The 17,078-nt window shown below is 48.1% G+C and overlaps 1 protein-coding gene across 1 annotated transcript in view; it reads left to right on the top strand.

The window, feature by feature from the left end:
- The window catches only part of ace (angiotensin I converting enzyme (peptidyl-dipeptidase A) 1), a 642,116-nt gene that overhangs the window by 312,239 nt on the left and 312,799 nt on the right, over window positions 1–17,078 (top strand). Inside the window, exons 16-18 of the mRNA XM_068013141.1 lie at window positions 5,614–5,757; window positions 6,468–6,659; window positions 8,705–8,802. Of these exons, the coding sequence (XP_067869242.1) occupies window positions 5,614–5,757; window positions 6,468–6,659; window positions 8,705–8,802 (434 nt within the window). The remainder of the gene's footprint in view (window positions 1–5,613; window positions 5,758–6,467; window positions 6,660–8,704; window positions 8,803–17,078) is intronic.

The following is a 17,078-nucleotide window of genomic DNA, read 5'->3' as shown; positions in this document are numbered from 1 at the left end:
CACACCATCCTGACTTGGAAATATATCACCGTTCCCTCACTGTCGCTAGGTCAGAATCTACACCACATGGACTGCAGCGGTTCAAGAGGCAGCTCACCACCATCTTCTCAAGGGCAATTCGGTACAGGCAACAAATGCTGGCCTAGCCAGCGACACTCACATCCCATGAACGAATAAGGAAAAACAAAGGGGAGTGCACACAATGGGAGCATTCATGGGGGAGCACACGCAAGGTGGGCTGGATTTTACCTTGATGGCAAGGATCCCAGTGACGGGCTGGATGGCAGGAGGCCCTGCCGAATTCCACGGCGGACAGTCAATTAACTGCCTGCCGTTGGGGATGCTCTCCCTTTAAGGACAGAGATGCCCCCACCCCCCACTCCTGCCACAGAGCTGCCGGCCAATCAGAGGGTCAGCAGCTCCTCAGTACCAGCAGTGCCACAAGGAGCGGTGGCCACTGCTGGTACTACAGGAGGCCCAGGACCAGGAGCAGCACTGGAGCCCCAGACCTCAGGTAAGTGGGGCGAGCTCACCAGGGCTAGTCCGGCAGACCCTGGAAACGGAGGGGAGAGGGTGGTTGTTGAGGTCAGAATTTGGGGTTTGTTTGCGGGGGTGGCGGTCTTTGCCACTAGGGGCCCTCCGTGAGCCACAGATTACCCATGCAGGAAGCACCCCCCCCCCCCCCCCCAACGCAGCCTGTAGGGAGGACACCTGGTTTTACTGGGCGGGTTCGCCCACATGTGGCGGGCCTCTCACCAGCCGCTGCTAAAATGCCATTAATTGGTCACTTAAGGGCAGCAAACAGCCTCTGGGTGGGAAACTCGTCTTCAGCCATCCCCGCCCTCGACAAAATCGAATGGCTGAAGGGGATGCAATGGGCACACCACCACTGCCTTTCACTGGTATTTTATGGCACACCCCGACCCAACCAATCTGCCTCCCAGTCCAAGGGCTGGGAAAATGCAGCCGGCAAGTGCACACACAAGGGGATAATCCACGGTGGGAGCACACACACAGGGTGAGTGTACACAGGGGGAATGCACGCACAGTGGTAATGCACACACAGGGGAGTGTGCACACAGGGGAACGTGCACACGGGAGCGTGCATACAAGGGGAGTGTGCACACAATGGGAATGCACACACAGGGGGAGCATACACAGGAGGAGCATACACAGGGGGAGCATACACAGGGGGAGTGTACACAGTGGGAGTTACACACACAAATAGTGTACACACGGGGAGCATACACACAGGGGGAGCACATATGGGGAAATGTACACTGAGAGAGTTCACAGAGTGGGTGTGCTCACAGTGAGGAGTACACACATAGAGGGAAGTGCACATAAACAAAATGTACACAACATGGAGCACATACAGTGGGATGTGCACAGTGGGCTGGATTTTAATCCCACAGTGGAGGCAGGTTTGGTAGTGGGCGTGCCTTGCATTGCCAAACAGCATGCCGTTTTCTCAATGTGTTGCCTCCCAGTGATTTTGGTGGAGCTGTCTTATCGGGGGGGGTGGAGACAACCCTCCCGAAAATGACAGGTCATAAATTGAGGCAGTTATCGAGCCACTTGAGGGTTCAACGCAGAGCTGTTTGAGATTTTTGGGTGTTATGATCCCCGTGGAGTTTTACCAAATGACCTCAAAAAAACAAATGGGCAAGATTTCGCTTTTAGAACTTTTACTTGAACAATCAACTTAAATTAAATAGGAATTTACAGAAAAATCATGAATAGTAAATGACACATTAAATTTTGAATACAACAAAGATAGATCTCATGGATTTACTGGGCAGTCCACTCAGCATATATGGCACCAATTACAGCCACAAAGTTCTTTAAAGCTCTGAACTTCCTCAGGTGGATCTCCAGCTCCTTTATTTCAAGATGCAGCCACCGATTCTCATCCAGCAGCAACTCACCTTCAACCCAAACCCCAAGGAGTGCATTACTCCAGAACCACCTCAGCTCTGCTCATGTCTTGATGGCATAGATCCAGCAGCATTACCTTGACAACCCATTGCAGGCTGGGTCAGGTTAATCAGTTACCTTAAGTAACAGAAACAGCCCCTGAATCCAGCCTTCACTTTCTTCATCCTGCCCGCACTCCACTCCTGCATGATCTGAGCTCGGATAGGCTCTGTGTCTTTTTAATCTGGTTCCAACCATTTTCTGCTTCCACAGAAACCTGAAGTTTGAGTTTCCCTTTCAGTTATGGTCCGTCTCAAAAAATAAATCAAGCTGTGAAACCAGGGTCTGTGCACCTTAAAGAACATTTGACAATTCATCTGTTCAGACAACAGCTCACACACACTCCCCACTGGTCCTGCAAAACTGTGGATTACATCACACGGGAAACACACTAGTTCAGCAGCACATCCACAGAGATGAGGCGGCTGCTCAGCTGGGAGCCAATGAGAGAAGTGGGAGCAATTCCTGATGCTGCATATATGGTGGAAGGATCAGAGAGGAGCTTGTGCATTGACACATGGTGGCCATTGCATAAGCAAAGTGTTTCAGGGGCAATTGCGAGGGAATGCACATACAGCGATCAGTGAGCACAGCAGGGGTGATCCAGGCAGCAACTCCTATGCAGCTGGTGGCAAGTGAGATCATCCCTGGACATGGGACAGCTACTCTGTGGTGGTGTTGAGGAGTGAAGAGAAGCAGCAGTGCCAGCAACAAATGCAGCCCCTGATGCAGAGGGATGCAGAGGAGATGACCGAGGGGCAGGGAGGGCACAAAGGCGCTATGTTCACCCTATAGGTGTACCGCCAAAGAACCACAAAGTGAGACTACCATTGTGGCACCATTCACATAAGAGCGTTTCTAAGGGGTGCTTCCCCTGTGGCTGAGGCAGAAGTGGAGGGAGGCTGCTCTCTTGTGTCTGCAGGCAGCTGGGATGCCCATGCCCATCCTCAATGTCGCAGTGTCAGTGGGGGCACCGCCATAGGCTGCCACACCTGCAACAATGCAGGAGCAGTCTCGGTCACAGGTGATTGCTGTATAGATGGTACTTCAATCAGAGGGGCCCAGGGGATGGCTGGTGATGAATGTGCCCCCTAAGGGTGGTGTCTTCGACATCATCGCTGCCTGCCCTTTTATGCATGTCTGAGGGAACTAGCAGCTGGGCGAATCTGCACCATCAGTGCAACTGACCAGACAGTGTTACATTCTGTGCATTTCGACGCAATGTTCCTGCATCCACTCAGCATGATACCACATATGGCTCTCCACGAAGTAGGCCACTCTTTCAATGCGCTCATGTGTCTGAGACATAGCACAACACATCTCATGAATGGGCTCCTCCAATCTCTGACCAAGACTCCACACTGCCTCAGGGAACTCCGACATTTGTGCAAACACCTCCTGCTGCTGCTCCAGGAAGACCTGCCTTGTATCTGACCCCCCGACACTCTGCATCTCCACCCAGCTGAGCATGGCTGTGTCTGTCCTCTATCCTCCGAGGGGGAGAGCCCACAGCTGCTTCTACCTCCATCACCTCCTCCTGCTCACACTTGAAGTGTTGGTCACCTTGTGCCACCCATTCTATACTCACGCATTGACATGGACTAGGCTAACAAGGATGGAGCTGCATCCCTGTCATGCGGAAATTATAACATCCTTTCACCCTGTCTCGGACAGACACCCATCTTGCCCTCGCCAACTTCTTGCCAAGATGCCACCCTGGCAATTTCAATGGCCTCCTCCTCCATGGACGTCAGTATAGTGATATGCGCCACTCCACCACCGGTGCGGCCCCTTTCTCGTGCGTTGTGTGCTCTTTTTTCCTGCAAGGTCAACAGCGATAGAGTTAAGACCATGATGCCATCACCACATCCAGGGCTCACACACATGTGACGTACATGGCTGCAGTGTCACCTTCTCCACAAGTGCTTGTGGAGTGAGCATTGCCCATGGCTCAGGAGTGGACCTGGGCACACATACCCTCACTGTTTCTGAGCACTAGGCGCCCTCAGGCTGCCCTGCTCATAGCTGTACTGGTGACTCCAGAACTGGAGGCCTGTCATCTGGGTGTAGCATTGCACTCGTCTTGCCAGACCTCAGAAGGTCGTTGAAGCACTTCCCGCACTACACCTATGTCCTGTTGTCCACGCTGCAGCTGCTCACCTCCTGAGCCATCTCCATCCATGCCAGCTTTGTCTGGCTGGCTGACCACCTCCTGCCACTCTCCCGAAACAGGACTCTCCTCTGGGTTGCCACTGCCTCGAAATCAACCTCCAGAGAGGCACTGACAAGTTATGGGGCCACCCTTCCACGGGTGCATCCCACGCTGCTACTCCATTGCCATGCATTTGCCATCACCCAGAATGCTGGCGTTCACAATCATGGCGGCCTGGTGGCCTTTAAATCAGGCCCGCCTCCACCACACATCCACCACAATTAATTGGACGGGAATGCGTCAGTGGGCCACTAATTGGCCGCCTCCTTTAAAATAGTATCTGACAGTGACGTGGGATGGGGTCAGGACCTAGCAATGATCCTGAAGTTGTGGTCCCAACCCTAGATTGAAAATTCATCCTGATCATTCTCCATCTAAAAGATACTCTGTTTGTCCTATTTCACCCTCCTGTCCTGTTGCTACTCTGGATACAGATCCACTGGCATCAGCCAACCTCTGGCATCACATCCAAGTGGCTGTCCTTAAAGGCTGAGGCATGACAGTGAGCAGCCTCCCAGCTAATCTGCGTCCTGTCCTTACACAAACACACTTACCAGCGGGGATGACTGGGTGCGGGGAGACTGAGACCAACTCTAGTCTCCTGGCTACTGCCATCAACAAGACCAGCTAACAGCACAGATATAGAATACAACCTCCTCGTCTGGGCAGCAGAGAGGGGAATTGTACAACTCAAGAAACAGCTGTGCCACTATTCGACTGGAGAGCTCCTTGTCATTTCCCATACTGTCTTGTATCCCTCCTTTTCAAGTACTTATCCCATTCCCGCTTACCTGAGGTAATTGTCTATCCTTCAATAGCCCCCTGTGGTAAAGTGTTTTCTACTCAAATAGCCCCCTATAGGAAATAATTTCCTCCAACCTCCCACCTTTTTCATCCAGTGATAATCTTCAGTCTGTGCCTCAACATTACCAATTCACCAACTCGAGAGACAATCTTGCACTATTAACTACCTCAATATTTTCATAATTTTAAGCTTCCTAACTTTCTTTTGTATTACGGCTGCAATGTTGAACTTTTCTTCATAACTATGCCCTCGCATTCTTGATATAATTCTTGTGAACCTACCTGATATCCTTCCTGTAATAGTGGGCAGAAAATACTCCGCACACTGTCCTGTATTTATATATACACAACCCTGTAGGTATACACAGACACAGAGCCCTGTAATTATATACACACGCAACCCTGCATTACACACAAACTATCTTTATGTGATTATACATAATCATTTGAATAAATGCCATTTTTGGGAAGGGTTTGAAGGAAGGTGATGGCACTGAGTTGCCCTTCTGGTCTGGTGCCCAATGCAATCTGGTGCATCCCTGCAGGAAGCTGCTAATTATTGGCACCCAGGGGTTTTCTGTTTTAGGTGTCACACTGACGGATCTGTCAATCATCCACAGATCTGACGGCAATCATGGCAACTTCAGACAACTACGACGAGCTGCTGTTTGCCTGGAATGGATGGAGAGATGCCTCAGGAAAGAAAATGAGGACCAACTTCAAGAGATATGTGGAACTGAGCAACAAGGCAGCAAAACTGAATGGTAAGGCCAACTGGGGTAGGAGAGGCCTGGAACTTTAGTTACACAAGCAGCCTATGTTGAAATTGACTTTCTGGGACACTGCAGAGACTACTAGTAGAAGGGGTTGTGGTTTATCTATATGACTGCATCTTCTCCACATTTGGTTAACCACACTCATTCAGAGCTCATACAGACTAGGAATAGGCTGTTCAATTCCTTTTTTAAAAATTCTTAATAACTTCAAAGTGAGTAATATTAGTCGTGGGTTTTCAATGTTAGCATCAAACACTCCCAGGGCAGGTACAGCACGGGGTTAGATACAGAGTAGCGCTCCCTGGACACTGTCCCATTAGACACTCCCAGGGGTTGGATGCCTAGCAAATCTATTCACAGTGTATCTCAGAAGGCACATTTTGAACTTTTCTATTACCCGCACCAGTCACCTTTTGACCTCTGAGGGAGATTGCCAACCGATGCCAAGTTGATGCTTTGGGATCATGCCTGTTAGGGACTTGGCAAGAAGAGTTCAGTGTATCCAACCCTTGCAGCAGATTGGCTGAGTTTGACACAGGTGTGAGGATCAATGCCTAACCACCGTATCACCCAATCCGAATTTCTTTCAACATGCCCATGTATTGTTCTCCCAATGTGACAAAAGACAAATAAGAATGAGTTGTGCACTTTACTTTGCAATGATGAAGTCTCCATTTAATTTCCCTTTCTGTTTGCAGGACACGCTGATACAGGAGCTTTCTGGAGGTCGCTTTATGATTCCGAAACCTTTGAAGCAGATCTAGAGAATATTTACAACCAGCTGAAACCTCTATACCTGAACCTGCATGCCTACGTCCGGAGAGCATTGCATAAGAAATATGGAAAGAAGTACATCAACCTGAAGGGTCCGATTCCAGCCCATCTCTTGGGTAAGATGGATATTTACATCACCAGCTTATTCTGGGATGGCAACAACCCATACTTTTGAGTGATATCTGCCAGCACATTGTTTTTCTTCAACCCCAGAGTTATCCCTTAAGTGTTTAAATATGAGCTTTGGGAAGTAGGTTTCATTGCTCATTTGCAGTGTCCAAAATTCTGCTTCCAGCCAGTGACATAATCCATACTCCTATCCAACCCAATCAAAGAGGCAGTCAACCCATGACTTTAGTCAGCATTGTTTCAGTGCTGTGGGTGAGTTGGAGGGATTCAAACAGGGAGTGATGGACACAGACCTGGAACAACACATTCAAGGACCATGGAGTAGAAGGCGAGGTTGAAGATGATGTGGTCATTAGCGAGGACAGAGAAATTCAGGGTGTCGTGTTTTAGGAAGGTGATGATGATAGTGCCTTTGAAAGGAAAGGAATCAGTATCTGAGGGAGTGGGGAACCATTTCTAAATACCAGTGAGCTTGGGGGTGGGGGGATGGGTTGGTGGCGGTCAGGAAAGGTAATTCATTGAGAAAGAGAGCAGTGGCTTTATAAAACGATCGTTCAGCCTCAGCTGGAGTATTGCGGTCTAATCTGAGCACCACATTTTAGGAAGGAGGTCAAGGCCTGAGAGAGGATGCAGAGAAGATTTACCAGAGTTATGCCAGGGTGAGGAAATTCCATTGCATGGAATGACTAGGGAAGCTCGGACGAAAGCACGGAAGGTTAAGGGAGATTTGATAGAGGTGTTCAAAATTATAAATGGTTTTGATAAGGGAGGAATTGTTTCCAGTGAACGAACCAGAGGCAAGATGAGAATGTTTTTTAACCAGAGGGTTGTGGAGATGTGGAATGCACTGCCAGAAAGAGGGGTGGAAGCAGATTCAATAGTAAATTTCAAAGTGGAATTGGATAAATACTTGAAGGAGAAAACTTTACAGCACCATGAGGAAGTGGGACTGGCCGGATGGTTCCTTCCAGGAGCTGGCGTGGGCCGAAGGCCTCCTTCTGTGCTTCACTATTCTATGAAAGGGTTTATACTTGAAATGGAAACATTGTTTGAGGAAGAGAGGGAAGTGGGGTAAGGAATTCAAGGTGTTTGAAGGCGACAGTGAGGTAGAAAACAATTAAAAAAGGGAATTCTGGGTTTCCGTACATTGCAATATTTAATATAAAAGCAAGAGAATGATGTTGAATTTGTACAAGACATTAACTAAGCAATGGAGCTTTACGTGCAGTTGTGGACGCCATGGATAGGGTACAGTGAAGGTTCCACCTGAGCAATATAGAGTGAGAAGACTTGAAAAATTACATTTCTGGAGCACCTTTCATAACCTCAGGTACATCCCAAAGAATTTGTCAATTTGCGCACAGCAAGCTCCCACAAACAGCAATGTGATAATGACCAGATAATCCATGTCTCTGTCCTCGCTAATGATCACACCATCTTCAACTCAATTTCTACTCCACAGTCCTTGAATGTCTTGTTCCAGGTCTGTGTCCATCACTCCTGCGACTCCCTGTTGAATTCCTCCAACCCACCCACAGCACTGAAACAATGCTGACTAAAGTCATGGGTTGACCAGATAATAATGACAAGTGACGTTGGTTGAGGAGTAAATATTGGCCAGAACACTGGGGATAACTCCCCTGCTCTTCAAATAGTGTCATGGAAACTTTTACATCCACCTGAGAGGGCAGACGGGGCCTCAGTTTAATAACTCATCCAAAGGTCAGCACCCCCGACAGTGCAGCACTCCCTCAGATTACACAGGAGTGTCAACCTAGATTTTGTGCTAAAGTCTCGGGAATGGACTTGAACCAATAACTGACTCAAAAGCAAGAGTACTGTCCACTGAGCCACGGCAAATGGGAGTACAGGTGTGGTTGGTTCCATGACTGTAACCATAGACGTTCTGAGTTGATGCCATCATAAATATAAGTTTGCACAGATGTCTAAACAATGCACAGACCATTTGACCAACACTGTTTGGCATTTGTGTCTTCTACACCTGGTTAACATTATCTCTCTGCTTTGGTAGGAAATATGTGGGCCCAGTCATGGAACAATATCTACAAATTGATGATACCTTATCCTGACGCCAGCCATGTTGATGCCACACCTGAAATGGTTAAACAGGTTAGTCATTGAGGGAAAACTTTAACTTGCCACCTGGATCCTCCCCCATCCCACCTCCCCATTCTTCGCTTCAACTGAAGGCAGTGACCCTGCCTCAAGTACATGGAGTCAGGCAGAAACATTTCACTGAGGCGCCAATGCCCCACTCAAACTTTCAGAATGCAATGTGTTACGACCAGGTGAGAGAGGGGTCTAGGGTTCCCTCTCAGCCTTGACCTGGTCTTACCGTAACAGGGTTTTATTTTAAACACACCCTGTTTTTAGCTCCCCCTTTCGTGAATCCTTGTTCACTAACTTCCAATTATAAGGCAAAGAAACTAGCCAAACAGGTTTTCTTAGGTTTAAAAGAAAAGGTTGCAATTTATTAAACTTGAACTTAAACTCTAATTCAGTTAACGCCTACAGATACACGACGCGCCCATGCTAGCATCCATACGCGATACACACATGCAAATAGAGACAGAAAAGAGCAGAAGAAAAATAAAGTGGAAAAATCTGAGGCAATATCTGAAGAGTTTTTATTACGGTTCTTCAAGCTCACTGTAGAGTCCTTGATTGTAGTTAGATCTTGCTTTTCGTTGGGGCCCAGTATTCTTCTTCAACCTTGTTCGCTGCGGCTTGTTCAAAAGACCCTGGAACAGCCAATTAGTCATGTGACCAACTGGTCTAACCAGTCCTGGATTGTATCACCTTAGCAGTCTCTGGAATGCTCCTCTTACACACAATACTTGGTGATCAAGGTCCATTGTGTGTTGAATGTGTCAGGGAATGGTCTTTTTTCCTTCCAAGCACTGTCTGTTAATATGCAAATATCTTTTCAAGCCACGGCTGATCACACAGTGAGATCCCTGTCTAACCACTGAAGAGTGAGATCCCAATTGAACAGCACAGTGAGATCACAATCTAACCCCCACACATTGAGATCCAAAATTAAACAGCACACAATGAGATCCCAATCTAACACCTGCACAGAGATCCCAATCTAACACCTGCACAGTGAGATCCCAATTTAATCCCGCACTGTGAAATACCAAACTAAACCCTGCACAGTAAGATCCAAATCTATCCTCTGCACAGTGAGATCTCAATCTAACTCCTGCAGAGTGAGATCCCAGTCTAACCCACATAGTGCGATCCCAATCGAAACCCAGACAATAAGATCCCATTCTAACCCCAGGTTGACATCCCAATTTAACCACACAGTGAGATCTTAATCGAAACCCTGCACTCTGAGATCACAATTTGAACCCTGCACAGTAAGATCCCAATCTAACCACACAGTGCAATCCCAATCTAATCCCTACACATGAGATCCCAATTGAATCACATAGTAATATCCCTTTCTAAACTCCACACAGTGAGATACCAATCTAATCCCCATACCATGAGATCCCTGTCGAACTGCACAGTGAGATCTCAATCTCACCCCACACAGAGAGATCCAATTCTAATACTGTACAGTGAGATCCCATTCTAACCCCACACAAATACCAACTGCCCCCACCCCCACACTGTGATATTGCAATCTAACTCCGACACAGTAAGATCCAAATCTATCCCCTGCACAGTGAGATCTCAATCAAACACCTGCATAGTGAGATCCCAGTTTAACCCCCACACAGTGAGATCCCAATCTCACCTCGCACAGTGAGATCCCAATATAACCCGTGCACAGTGAGATCCCAAGCTAAGCCGCACAGTGCGATGGCAAACTGGACCCACACAGCGAAATCCCAAACTAAGGTCACTGTGCAATTCCAAACTAATGGCACAGTGAAATCCCAACCTAATTACTGTGGGGGTGTTAGATTGAGATTTCACATTGCGGGTGTTAGATTGGGATCTCACTGTGCGGGTGTTAGATTGGGATCTCACCAGGCGGGGTGAGAGTGGGATCTCACTGTGCGGGGAGATCCCAATGTAACCCCCGTGCAGTGAGATCCCAATGTAACCCCTGCACAACGAGATCCCAATCTAAACCCGCCCAGTGAGATCTCAATCTAAACCTGCACAGTGAAATCCCAATCTAACACCTGCACAGTGAGATCTCAATCTAAACCTGCACAGTGAAATCCCAATCTAACACCTGCACAGTGAGATCCCAATCTAACACCTGCACAGTGAGATCTCAATCTAATACCTGCACAGTGAAATCCCAATCTAACACCTGCACAGTGAGATCTCAATCTAATACCTGCACAGTGAGATCCCAATCTAATACCTGCACAGTGAAATCCCAATCTAACACCTGCACAGTGAGATCCCAATCTAATACCTGCACAGTGAAATCCCAATCTAACCCCAGCACAGTGAGATCCCAATCTCACCCCCGCACAGTGAGATCCCAATCTAATACCTGCACAGTGAGATCTCAATCTAACACCTGCACAGTGAAATCCCAATCTAACACCTGCACAGTGAAATCCCAATCTAATACCTGCACAGTGAAATCCCAATCTAACACCTGCACAGTGAGATCCCAATCTAATACCTGCACAGTGAAATCCCAATCTAACCCCAGCACAGTGAGATCCCAATCTAATACCTGCACAGTGAAATCCCAATCTAACACCTGCACAGTGAAATCCCAATCTAACACCTGCACAGTGAAATCCCAATCTAACACCTGCACAGTGAGATCTCAATCTAATACCTGCACAGTGAGATCCCAATCTAATACCTGCACAGTGAAATCCCAATCTAACACCTGCACAGTGAGATCCCAATCTAATACCTGCACAGTGAAATCCCAATCTAACCCCAGCACAGTGAGATCCCAATCTAATACCTGCACAGTGAAATCCCAATCTAACACCTGCACAGTGAGATCTCAATCTAATACCTGCACAGTGAGATCCCAATCTAATACCTGCACAGTGAAATCCCAATCTAACACCTGCACAGTGAGATCCCAATCTAATACCTGCACAGTGAAATCCCAATCTAACACCTGCACAGTGAGATCCCAATCTAATACCTGCACAGTGAAATCCCAATCTAACCCCAGCACAGTGAGATCCCAATCTCACCCCCGCACAGTGAGATCCCAATCTAACACCTGCACAGTGAAATCCCAATCTAACACCTGCACAGTGAGATCTCAATCTAACACCTGCACAGTGAGGTCCCAATCTAACCCCAGCACAGTGAGATCCCAATCTCACCCCCGCACAGTGAGATCCCAATCTAACACCTGCACAGTGAGATCCCAATCTAACACCTGCACAGTGAAATCCCAATCTAACACCTGCACAGTGAAATCCCAATCTAACACCTGCACAGTGAAATCCCAATCTAACACCTGCACAGTGAGATCCCAATCTCACCCCCGCACAGTGAGGTCCCAATCTAACACCTGCACAGTGAGATCTCAATCTAACACCTGCACAGTGAGATCTCAATCTAACACCTGCACAGTGAGATCCCAATCTAACACCTGCACAGTGAGGTCCCAATCTAACACCTGCACAGTGAGGTCCCAATCTAACACCTGCACAGTGAGATCTCAATCTAACACCTGCACAGTGAGATCCCAATCTAACACCTGCACAGTGAGGTCCCAATCTAACACCTGCACAGTGAGATCTCAATCTAACACCTGCACAGTGAGATCCCAATCTAACACCTGCACAGTGAGGTCCCAATCTAACACCTGCACAGTGAGGTCCCAATCTAACACCTGCACAGTGAGATCTCAATCTAACACCTGCACAGTGAGATCCCAATCTAACACCTGCACAGTGAGGTCCCAATCTAACACCTGCACAGTGAAATCCCAATCTAACACCTGCACAGTGAGATCCCAATCTAACACCTGCACAGTGAGGTCCCAATCTAACACCTGCACAGTGAGATCTCAATCTAACACCTGCACAGTGAGATCCCAATCTAACACCTGCACAGTGAGGTCCCAATCTAACACCTGCACAGTGAGGTCCCAATCTAACACCTGCACAGTGAGATCTCAATCTAACACCTGCACAGTGAGATCCCAATCTAACACCTGCACAGTGAGGTCCCAATCTAACACCTGCACAGTGAAATCCCAATCTAACACCTGCACAGTGAGGTCCCAATCTAACACCTGCACAGTGAGATCCCAATCTAACACCTGCACAGTGAGGTCCCAATCTAACACCTGCACAGTGAGATCCCAATCTAACACCTGCACAGTGAGGTCCCAATCTAACACCTGCACAGTGAAATCCCAATCTAACACCTGCACAGTGAGATCCCAATCTAACACCTGCACAGTGAGATCTCATTCTAACACCTGCACAGTGAGATCCCAATCTAACACCTGCACAGTGAGGTCCCAATCTAACACCTGCACAGTGAGATCCCAATCTAACACCTGCACAGTGAGGTCCCAATCTAACACCTGCACAGTGAGATCCCAATCTAACACCTGCACAGTGAGGTCCCAATCTAACACCTGCACAGTGAAATCCCAATCTAACACCTGCACAGTGAGATCCCAATCTAACACCTGCACAGTGAGATCTCAATCTAACACCTGCACAGTGAGATCCCAATCTAACACCTGCACAGTGAGATCTCAATCTAACACCTGCACAGTGAGATCCCAATCTAATACCTGCACAGTGAGGTCCCAATCTAACACCTGCACAGTGAGATCCCAATCTAACACCTGCACAGTGAGGTCCCAATCTAACACCTGCACAGTGAGATCTCAATCTAACACCTGCACAGTGAGATCCCAATCTAACACCTGCACAGTGAGATCTCAATCTAACACCTGCACAGTGAGATCCCAATCTAATACCTGCACAGTGAGGTCCCAATCTAACACCTGCACAGTGAGGTCCCAATCTAACACCTGCACAGTGAGATCCCAATCTAACACCTGCACAGTGAGGTCCCAATCTAACACCTGCACAGTGAGATCTCAATCTAACACCTGCACAGTGAGATCCCAATCTAACACCTGCACAGTGAGATCTCAATCTAATACCTGCACAGTGAGATTCCAATCTAACACCTGCACAGTGAAATCCCAATCTAACACCTGCACAGTGAAATCCCAATCTAACACCTGCACAGTGAGATCTCAATCTAATACCTGCACAGTGAGATCCCAATCTAACACCTGCACAGTGAGATCCCAATCTAACACCTGCACAGTGAGATCCCAATCTAACACCTGCACAGTGAGATCCCAATCTAACACCTGCACAGTGAGATCCCAATCTCACCCCCGCACAGTGAGATCCCAATCTCACCCCCGCACAGTGAGATCCCAATCTAACCCCGCCTGGTGAGATCCCAATCTAAACCCACAGAATGTGATCCCAATCTAACACCCGCACAGTGAGATCCCAATCTAACACCCGCACAGTGAGATCCCAATCTAAACCCTCACAATGAAATCCCAGTCTAATTACTGCACATTGAGAACCCAATCTAAACCCCTGGAGTGAAATCTCAGTCTAAGCGCACACTGACATTTCAAACTCACAATCGCACACTAATATTCCAATCTAATCCTTGCACAGTGATATCTCAATCTATCTGCACAGTGAGATCCCAATCTCACCCCACACCATGAATTCTCATTCTAACCCCAAACACTGAGATCCCAATCTAAACCCGCACAGTAAGATCCCAGTCTAAACCCGTACAGTGGGATCCCAATCTAACTCCACACCATGAGTTCTCATTCTAGCCCCAAGCAGTGAGATCCCAATCTAAACCCGCACAGTAAGATCCCAGTCTAAACCCGTACAGTGGGATCCCAATCTAACTCCACACCGTGAGTTCTCGTTCTAACCCCAAGCAGTGAGATCCCAATCTAAACCGTGCAGTGTGGGAGGCCAATTGAACCTCACACTGAGATCCCGGTCTAATACCTAAAAAGTGAGATCCCAATCTAAACTCCACACAGTGAAATCCGAATTTAAGCACCACACATTGAGATCCCAGTCGAAACGCACAGTGACATCCCATTCTAGGCCCTGCACACTGAGATCCCAAACTGAACAGCACAGTGAAATCGCAAAACAACTACACAGTGAGATCCCAATGTCACCCTGCACAGTGCGATCCCAATCAAACCTGTACAATGTAACCCCAACTAAACAACATGCAGTGCAATCGCAATCTCACCACGTCCTGTGAGATCCCAATCTGTCTCCCACACTGAGATCCCAATCTAAGACATGCACAGTGAGATCCCAATCTGACAGCACAGTGAGATCTAAAATTAATCCCCGCACAGTGAAATCCCAATCTAACACCCGCACAGTAAAATCCCAATCAAACAGCACAGTAAGATCGCTATCTAAACCCCACACAGTGAGATCCCACACTAATGGCACTGTGGTCCCTACCTATTTGCACAGATATCCCAATCCAAACACGCACTGAGACCCGGACTTCACCCCCCCGCCTCCCCCCCCCCCCCCACAACTGTGCAATCCCAATCTAACCAAACAGTCCAAACCCAATCAAACCCTGAAAAGTGACATCCCAATCTAACCCCACACAGTGAGATCCCAATCTAACCCCACACAATGAAATCCACATCTAAACACCACACAGTGAGTTCCCAATCTAACTCCCACACAGGGAGATCCCAGTCTAACTCCCACACAGGGAGATCCCAGTCTAACTCCCACACAGGGAGATCCCAATCTAACTCCCACACAGAGAGATCCCAATCTAACTCCCACACAGTGAGTTCCCAATCTAACTCCCACACAGAGAGATCCCAATCTAACTCCCACACAGTGAGTTCCCAATCTAACTCCCACACAGGGAGATCCCAATCTAACTCCCACACAGAGAGATCCCAATCTAACTCCCACACAGAGAGATCCCAATCTAACTCCCACACAGAGAGATCCCAATCTAACTCCCACACAGTGAGATACCAAACCAATCAACGCACACTGCAATCCCAATCTAACCCCACACAATGAAATCCATATCTAAACACCGCACAGATAGTTCCCAATCTAACTCCCATACAGGGAGATCCCAATCTAACTCCCACACAGTGAGATCCCAATCTAACTCCCACACAGGGAGATCCCAATCTAACTCCCACACAGTGAGATCCCAATCTAACTCCCACACAGGGAGATCCCAATCTAACTCCCACACAGGGAGATCCCAATCTAACTCCCACACAGTGAGATCCCAATCTAACTCCCACACAGGGAGATCCCAATCTAACTCCCACACAGTGAGATCCCAATCTAACTCCCATACAGGGAGATCCCAGTCTAACTCCCACACAGGGAGATCCCAATCTAACTCCCACACAGTGAGATCCCAATCTAACTCCCACACAGGGAGATCCCAATCTAACTCCCACACTGGGAGATCCCAGTCGAACTCCCAGATAGGTAGATCCCGGTCTAACTCCCACACAGTGAGATCCCAATCTAACTCCCACACAGGGAGATCCCAGTCTAACTCCCACACAGGGAGATCCCAGTCTAACTCCCACACAGGGAGATCCCAATCTAACTCCCACACAGTGAGTTCCCAAACCAACCAACACACACTGCAATCCCAATCTAACCCCACACAATGAAATCCATATCAAAACACCGCACAGATATTTCCCAATCTAACTCCCACACAGGGAGATCCCAGTCTAACTCCCACACAGGGAGATCCCAGTCTAACTCCCACACAGTGAGTTCCCAATCTAACTCCCACACAGGGAGATCCCAGTCTAACTCCCACACAGGGAGATCCCAATCTAACTCCCACACAGTGAGTTCCCAATCTAACTCCCACACAGTGAGTTCCCAGTCTAACTCCCACACAGTGAGCTCCCAAACCAACCAACACACACTGCAATCCCAATCTAACCCCACACAATGAAATCCATATCTAAACACCGCACAGATAGTTCCCAATCTAACTCCCACACAGTGAGTTCCCAGTCTAACTCCCACACAGTGAGCTCCCAAACCAACCAACACACACTGCAATCCCAATCTAACCCCACACAATGAAATCCATATCTAAACACCGCACAGATAGTTCCCAATCTAACTCCCACACAGGGAGATCCCAGTCTAACTCCCACACAGTGAGTTCCCAATCTAACTCCCACACAATGAGATCGCAATCTAACCCACAAAGGGAGATCCCAGTCTAACTCCCACACAGGGAGATCCCAGTCTAATTCCCAGACAGGGAGATCCCAATCTAACTCCCACATAGGGAGATCCCAGTCTAACTCCCACACAGGGAGATCCCAGTCTAACCCACACAGGGAGATCCCAATCTAACCCCAC

The sequence above is a fragment of the Heterodontus francisci genome, chromosome 33 (genome assembly GCF_036365525.1).
Source record: "Heterodontus francisci isolate sHetFra1 chromosome 33, sHetFra1.hap1, whole genome shotgun sequence".
NCBI classification, from domain to species: Eukaryota; Metazoa; Chordata; class Chondrichthyes; order Heterodontiformes; family Heterodontidae; genus Heterodontus; species Heterodontus francisci.
The sequence above is the reverse complement of the archived record's forward strand: the minus strand, read 5'-3'. Positions and strand labels throughout refer to the sequence as shown.